Below are 7,771 nucleotides of genomic sequence, written 5' to 3'. Positions count from 1 at the left end.
TCAGTCTTGTCCATAGTAAACGTCAATGAAATCAAATTAATATAGCCCAAAATATTTGGAGCAGCACTTTTTGTGGTGGCAAAAAAATCAATTAACCATGGAATGGCTAAAGAAATGGTGTCATATGAAAGCAATAAAATTTTATTGGCACCTCTGTAAAAAATGAAAAATACAGAAAAAGAATAAAAGACCTTTGAAAGTTTCCCAGAGCAATGGAAATTTAAGTGACTTGCCCAAGTTCACACAGCCAGCATGTCAGAAATGAGACTCCATGATCAAATGTAATTGACTTTGCTACTAAAAACAATGCAATGATCCAGGACAACTCTGAAAGACTTATGAGAAAGAATGCTGTCCACATCTAGAGAAAGAACTATGGGAGTAGGAATCCAGAAGAAAGCATATGATTTATCACTTGTTTATATAGGTATAGAATTTGGGGTTTTGGTTTTAAAAGATTACTCTATTACAAAAATTAATAATGTAGAAATAGGGTTTGAGTGATATATATATATATATATATATATATATCAGTGAAGTTGCTTGTCAAATGCAGGAGTGGGGAGGGAGACAACAAGAATAATGGAACCATGGGGGGGAATTTTTAAAAAGAAAAAAGAAATGGGACTTGAACTCAAGTCCTCTGGTTTTGAGATCATCTCTTTATCCACTATGCCATGCCACTTCACCATTAAAAATAATAGGTAGTGTGGCTCAGTGAATAGAGAGCCAGGCCTGGAGATGATAGGTCCTGGGTTCAGATATGACCTCAGACACTTCCTAGCTGGGCAAATCACTTTAACCTTTTGCTCAGCCCTTACCTCTCCTCTGCTTTGGAACCAATACACAGTATTGATTCTAAGATAGCAGGTAAGGGTTTAAAAAAATAAAAATGAAAAAAAAAAGACCTGAAGCCACGAATTGAAGTTGATTGAAATTAGCAGAACCAGAAGAATATATTCAATGACTACAATAATGCAAAGGAATGCATTCAAAGTAATTGCAATGGCCCAGATGACAGATAATGAGACATAGCTCCCTCCTCTGGTAGTGAAGTGGGGGACCGGAGTTGTAAAATGTTCAATATGCTGTCCACAACAGAGTTTCTGGAGTATGGCTTTTGCTAAGCGTGTTTGTTGTTAACAAAGAAGGATTCAATAACAGGGAGCGCTCTAACTGGAAATGACCAGGTTATAAAAATAAAAACTTAAAATCAATGAACACATATTTTGAGTTTCCTTTTGCTGATGTCAAAGAGGAAGCTTAAATAGAAGGATATTATGACAAATTAAAGAATGAGTGGGACTCTGGGCTTGGTTTTTAGGCAATGCTGAGTTTTAAGTAAGGGCACCTTGGAGGAAGAAAGAATGGAGAGGGAGAGTGGACTCCTCCTGAATATATGGATGAGGAGTGAGGAAGCCTCCAGGTCCCGACGCAGCCTGGGGAACCCATGGGATAGGAGACGGGGGAAAAAACAACAGTTCCGAGCCTGAAGAAGCCCGGAGAGAACTGGGAAAGTGGTGGGGCCACGGTGGGGGGTGGGGGAGAACCATGCTGGCTCCGCCCCGGGGCGGGCTCCCATGCAGCGGTGCGCCAGATTCACGCAAGCCTTTTGGGCGGGGCTGACTCTCCTGCCCCTAAATCTACAGCCCACCTCATCCGCGGAGACGGAAGTTGAAGGACCGCTGGGCCGCTTCCCTTTTCTCCCGAACCCCAAGCCAGCCGGGCCCGGAGTCACCAGACAGTGGAACGGAGCGCGAGGACCCAATCAGGTCTGACTCTGTTCAGCGGCGCCCCTGGCCTTCCAGAGTGTGCCTTCCACCTCCAGCGCGGGCCGGCGCCCTCAGCCCATGGGGGCCATGAAGCGGACAAGCACTCTGCGTCTGCTCTCGGACCTGAGCGAGTTCAGTCACGCGAGCCGGCTCCGTGAAATGCTGGCGGAGGAGCCTCTTGCCCGGGTCCGCGCCAGCCCCGACGGCCGCCACCTGCTGCTCCTGCGCCCATCAGGCTCTCCCGTCCCACTGCTGCTGGTGTCCAGGAAGGGGGCGGGGCCGGGGTTGGGGCTGGAACCCCCCTGGCCCGCTGGCCCAGGCCCCTTGCTGGATGCCTTCTTTCTAAAGTGCCCGGGCTGGGCTGGTAGCCCACGTCCCCTTCTTGCTTTGGTGTGGGTGAGTGGGCGGGCTGAAATTTGGGGCACTGGAGTGCACCCAGGGTGGCAGCTGCTGCAGCAGGCCGAATTGTGTGTGAGTAGCAAGGCCAGGGTGATGGCTGCAGCGGCCGTCGGGAACCGACTAGTGTGGTGTGAAGAGCGGCCAGCCAGCACTGAGACTGTAGTGGGATCGGCACAGGCAGCCTTCAGTCACTGTGTGTGCACCCGGGCTCTGGAACCCGGGGAGAGCGGTGCCATCCTGGGTGCTCCCAAGATCTTGCTGCACCACTGCCCTCATTTCCAGCTATTATCTTCCCATACTGACTTCTTCCTGGTGCCTACAGCTACCACCTGGCCCAGCGTGGCCCACATCTTGCTCATCTGGTACCCCAGTACAGGCAGAATAACTATATCTGTCCCTGCTCACAATCTTACTCAGGGCAGGAATTTGAGCCCTAAAGGCAGAGACTCCTGGGATTTCAGAGCCCTGCTTCAAGGAGTACCGGGACTGCTTTGTGGTGGGGAGCCCCTAGACATCCACACCTGTGTCGCTGCTCAGGGGAGCCTGCTAGTGCTGAGCCCAAAAGGGGATGTGAGTCTCATCCGGAGGGATGGAGGAGCTAGAACGGTGGGTATCTTGAAGTGTGGGCTGCTTAGCCAGGGGGTCCCTGTATCTTTGGGTGTCTTCAACAACACCCTAGCCTGTGTGCTGGGCTCTGGACTCGAGCTGCTCGACATGGGCACTGGACGGCTTCTAGAAAGAAAGGTCCTAAGCACTGACCGAGTCTACCTGCTGGAGCTCTCAGCCCCAGGGATTGATGAGGAAGAAAAGGAGAATAAAGGTGGCCTGAGGCTGCTCTCTGCAAGCGGCCTGTTCTCTATGTCCTGGGAGGTGGGGAAAGAGGTTGAGTGGCCAATCGCAGAAGACTTGGTGTTCGAAGAGGCCTGTAGCTACTACCAGCGGAGGAGCTTACGGGGAGCCAGGCTCACGATTGATGAATTGAGAAAAGGTAGCACTTTTCAAGCACCACTGGCCCTAGCTGCTGTTCTCCAAGGTCACCGACTCCCAACCAAGCTACTGACCGATTTACAAGCTGAGCTAAGAGACTACCATGGCCTGGAGCGGCTTAAGACCCGACTAGTGACTGGGGAAGGGCAGGAGGAAGGCTGGACTGAGCTGGTTGAAAGAGAGGTAGAGCGGCTGCTCAGGTCAGATCTGATGGGGGACAAACTGCCCCAGCTCAATGCTATCTTTTCTGTCTTCCCTGCTGCTGCCTGGGGTTCTACCCGCCGAGCCCTGCAGCTACAACTGGATAAAGCTGGCCAGCTGAAGTCCCAAGCCCCTCCTGACTTGTGGAAGAAGGTTCTAGCTGACACTGGGACTGATGGTGCACTGCCTCCCTTTGAACTCCTGTGCCAGTGCCTTTGTCGGCTAGAGCCATGCTGGTTGCCACCCTTTGTAGAACTGGCACAACGACAGGGGGGGCCAGGCTGGGGGGTAGGAGCTGGGGGCCCAGGGCCACCCTTATACCGACGAGCATTGACTGTGCTTGGCAACTGGGCTGGGGCGGAAACAGAAACTCTAGAACTAGAGCTACTATTGGGAAGTGGCCGGCCCAAGGCCATACTCCAGGCCATTGGGCAGCTAGTTCAGGCCAGACAATGGGACCGGGTGCTGGATGCAGGGCTGGCACTGAGCCCATCCAGCCCTCTGCTGCAGATGGAGATCTTCACCGTCTTACTAGCTGAATTTGCTCAGCATCGCCAGTTGGATGCCCACCTGGCTCGCCTGCGCTGCCTGTGCCCACCAGACTTGACACTCACTGACCTCCTGCTCCTGCTACAGAAGCACCTGCCGGATGAAGAAGGGCCTCCAGCCCCATTCCCTAAGGTGGGAGGCGAGCCCCCACTCACAGTGGGGCTCCTGAGAGGCCTGCTGGAACAGGACAGGCCCAAAGAACAGGCCCCAAACCCTTATGAGGATATCCTGTGGGACTCTGGCACCTGTCCTCCCAACCCCAGCAGCAGGCAATACCCCTCACAGAACAAGAGAAGTCAGAGCTAGGAGACTGGGGCCAGCAATTCTATAGAATTGCCTTAGACTGAGGGCTCAGGGGCAAAGGCTACAGTGAACCTGAAAGGGAGGGGTTCAATTAGTGTTTTCCCACTTCCTTATGAGAGGGAGGGGCTCAAAAGGATTCCCTTCAGATGCTGGAGGGAAATTCATAGAAGGTCCCTGTTTCCCCCAATGTGTTCAATACTTTTCTGGAGAGATTTTAAATATACACAGGGAAGGGAAGCAAGAGTGACTTTGTTTAAATGTAGTTGAGAGGAGGGGGGGATGATGATCTGATAAGTTGGAATAAGTGCAGCTCCCAAGCTACCATCTGCTCAGACCATTTCAGAGAGCCCTTCTCTCACCCTTCCATCCCCTCAATGGGGTTTGTCTTCCTACTTATTAATGGAAATGTCCCCTAGAGGAGGGAGAGAACATGGAAGCCAAATAAGAAGGGAAGAAACCCTTCCAAGAAGAGTTCCCAAGATGAATAAAGACCTTGAGGAAGGGTGGGGTCTCCCTGCCTAGTGCCCAAGGAATGAGAAGAGAATCTTACCACTCTTAGCAGTAGCAGGGATTCCTGGAATTCATCACCATGTTCATAATTCTCTCAATCTCATCTCCAAGAAGGCAGAAGCAAGGCCCTGGAGATGCTGGTACCAAAAGAGCCTAGTTACAAGCTTGAGAAGTGCCAGGTTGACAGAAGCCATCACTTACCTGTCACCTTGCCCGCCCTCCCACCTTGGCTCTTAGCCCCAGGGTTTCCACTTACTCTGGGTCTGATGATTGATCATATGGATCTCCATGTAGAAAAATAAGTAACTGAGAAACCCATTAGGACCAGAAAGGTAAGGGAGTATCCCAAGCTGCACCTAGACCTGTCTCTCCTAGGTAATAAAAGGGATAGAGAATTAGAAGACCCAAGTTCAAATTTGGCCCTCTGAAAATGCATGTGATGAGTCACTTGGATGCACTTGGATGAGTCACTACCTGCCTCAGTTTTCTCATCTATGAAATGTGGGTAATAGTAGCACTAGCTTCCAGGGTTGTTGGGAGGATACAGTGAGATAATATTTGTAAAATGCTTTGCAAACATTAAAGCATTATATAAATGCCAGCTATTATTATTTTTGCCATCATCATCATCATCATTATTATTATTATTTCTAGGCTCTTATTTTACCATGTTTCAGATCTGGGTTCTAAGAGGTAAGGCAAATGAAAAAGGGATAGGTCCCTCTTACTTCTAGGGCCTCTAAAAACTCAGCAACCAAGGGAGAAAGATCAGTAGTTTCCCTTCAGCATTGATCCTAAGATTTGGAGTAGGAGGAGCAAGAATTTTTACAGAATACAGGAAAAATCTCTTTAAATGTTGGAGTCCTAAGGCACACTCTGACCTTGTTCCCGTACCTACTTTTGAGGTAGAGTACAAGCAGGAAGGAAGACAGGGCTATAAATAAAGGGTACAACTTGCATCTAGAAGGTAGATAAAACATATATATAAAATAACACAGAAACCTCAGTATTCCAATGATGGTGACAAGTAGGCAAGATTTGTAAATGATCTGAAACAAATGTTAACTCCAAAAATCATGTTCATGGTGGACTTTGAAACCTATCCTACAGGTAGTTTGAATCTTTTTGCTCTTGATATAACCTATCCTTGTGTCTTCAGCCAGTGAGGGGCTAGATGAGCAGGCCCCAGATGGAACTAGTCATTGGGTGTAAACTAAGCTAAATATATACCTGTTTGGGAGCAACTAGATTGGTTTGAGTGGAAGCCAGGGAAGAGCTTTGTTCTTTGCTAAGTCTTAGGATCTCTTGATCCCTAGATTCTGATGTAGGATATTCTGTGCACCAGGCACTGGTCTAGGAATATGTTTGCTGGTCTTAGGTGGGGAGGTGGGGAAATGTGTTATTATCTGGGAGCCCCTTATGAATATTCTAAGCCTCAGTTTTCTCATCTACCAATAAGGGAGGACACTTGTGGGCTCCAGTTAGGGCATGGAAGTGAGGGATAGGGACAAAGGACAAAGTGGCTGAGTCTTTAGGTAGGCACACTGTGTTGTTCTCACAGTTCCCACGAGGGGGCAACAATATTCCAATACTGTTGGGGGATTGAGGTGGAAGACTATTGACTGGGGCTGATTCAACAAGGTTGCCCCTTTTAGGGCACACCACACCCTTCATGGTCACTCTTACTATTGAAAAATTTACCTCCTTTGCAAAAGCAACTCAAACAACTTTCCATGCTATGGTTCAGTATTTTCGCTGAGGATCAGAAAGAAAAAGCATTTCATAGCTGTGTTCCAAGCACTGTACTGACAATGTGTCCTCAAAGAGTTCTATTCTAATGGGGCACTTTGGGCTAGAAAGTTGGAAGTGAGGTCAACTGGACCATAAGGTAGTAGATTAAAATATTCTAGCCAGGAACATTGTCAGAGTTGATTTTATTATGATTCAAGGTTCCAGGATTGAAGGAGATGGGGTGAGATGGGTATTCACACAATATCTGGAAAGGAAAGCATAAAATGGTTAGAATTTTCCTGAAATTGAGATCTGGGAAATGCTTCAGTAATCAGGAAGAGGGATTCCACAGCACAAATTCCTCTAGTTCAAGGGTTCTTACCCTTTTTTGGGGTCATGGATCCTTTTGGAAGGCTCTGGATCTGAAAAGAACAATATTTTTAAATAACTGAAGGAAATGCTAAATTTCAGTTTGAAGTTAGTGAAAATGAAGATGTAATCTTCCTGTTCAAGTTAATGGACCCTCTGAAGTCTATTCATAAACCCCTTGGGGGGTCCTTAACCCCAGGTCAAATATCCCTACACTAGGGCATCATTTTTTATATAGTGGAGAAGCAAGTCTGCCAAGCTGAAGAGATGGCTAGAGAGGGAGAGAAGAAAGAGTAAATCAGTGGAGGATAGGTTTTAGGGAAGATGTTAGAGTTGTTAATGTAGGAAGGGGACTTGTAGGGAGTGTCATCTCTTCTTACATCAGGCCCTACCTGTGGTTTGCCACAGGAGATCGGGCAGAATTTTGTCAAAAGTTGGAAACTAGCCTGAACAAACCCACCCTAAAAAGTCCTGCTGAAAGGAAGGAACTTGGTTCTAATCTGAGAAGTGGGTCATCATTGGGGTCCTCTGGAGGAACCAAGGAATTGAATTGGGAGCCAAATCAAGAATCACAGTGAGGGATATGGATTTAAATGGCTGTCAGTGAAGAGAGTCACTATTGGGGGGAGGGAGAGGCAGAAACTGTCCATTTTCATGTCTTGCAGCTCCAATTACACATTTAGTTTCAAGAGACCTCGTTGTGGGGATGACAGAAACTAATGAAAAACAAATGAGACGGGAGGAAGACACCTGTGGGAAAGGGAAGCCATTCTTAAAGCAAGGTTGGGCCTCTTTCATTGCCTAGTTACACTCTCAGCTCAGAAAGTGTCAAGTTTCTTGTCTTTTTTTCTCCTTCCACAACACAAGAAATTAAATGTCTTAAGAGTAGGAGGGGATGGTGAGATCCAGCATGGGAGGTCTTAATGACATGTTTCTTCCCCAGCAAACTC

General features: G+C 48.0%; 1 protein-coding gene and 1 long non-coding RNA gene across 2 annotated transcripts; one reads left to right on the top strand and one right to left on the bottom strand.

Moving 5' to 3' along the window:
* The first annotated feature begins 1,616 nt into the window (after nt 1-1,616).
* On the top strand, nt 1,617-5,322 carry HPS6 (HPS6 biogenesis of lysosomal organelles complex 2 subunit 3). The gene has a single exon (XM_001379084.4). The coding sequence runs from the start codon at nt 1,851-1,853 to the stop codon at nt 4,212-4,214; it is 2,364 nt and encodes a 787-aa protein (XP_001379121.2). The 5' UTR covers nt 1,617-1,850; the 3' UTR covers nt 4,215-5,322.
* A 1,318-nt stretch (nt 5,323-6,640) lies between these two features.
* On the bottom strand, nt 6,641-7,563 carry LOC103099144 (uncharacterized). Its single transcript, XR_460421.3, has 2 exons — nt 6,835-7,563; nt 6,641-6,717 (listed from the first exon to the last, which is right to left on the bottom strand). It is a non-coding gene; the product is annotated as an uncharacterized LOC103099144 (long non-coding RNA).
* Between the last annotated feature and the right edge of the window lie 208 nt (nt 7,564-7,771).

Source organism: Monodelphis domestica, chromosome 1, assembly GCF_027887165.1.
Source record: "Monodelphis domestica isolate mMonDom1 chromosome 1, mMonDom1.pri, whole genome shotgun sequence".
In the NCBI taxonomy this organism is placed as follows: Eukaryota; Metazoa; Chordata; class Mammalia; order Didelphimorphia; family Didelphidae; genus Monodelphis; species Monodelphis domestica.
Note: the sequence above shows the minus strand (reverse complement) of the source record. Positions and strands in the feature narration are given on the sequence as shown.

Excerpts from the sequence above, each read along its gene's own strand:
- HPS6 (XM_001379084.4), top strand. The coding sequence starts at position 1,851 with ATGGGGGCCATGAAGCGGACAAGCACTCTGCGTCTGCTCTCGGACCTG.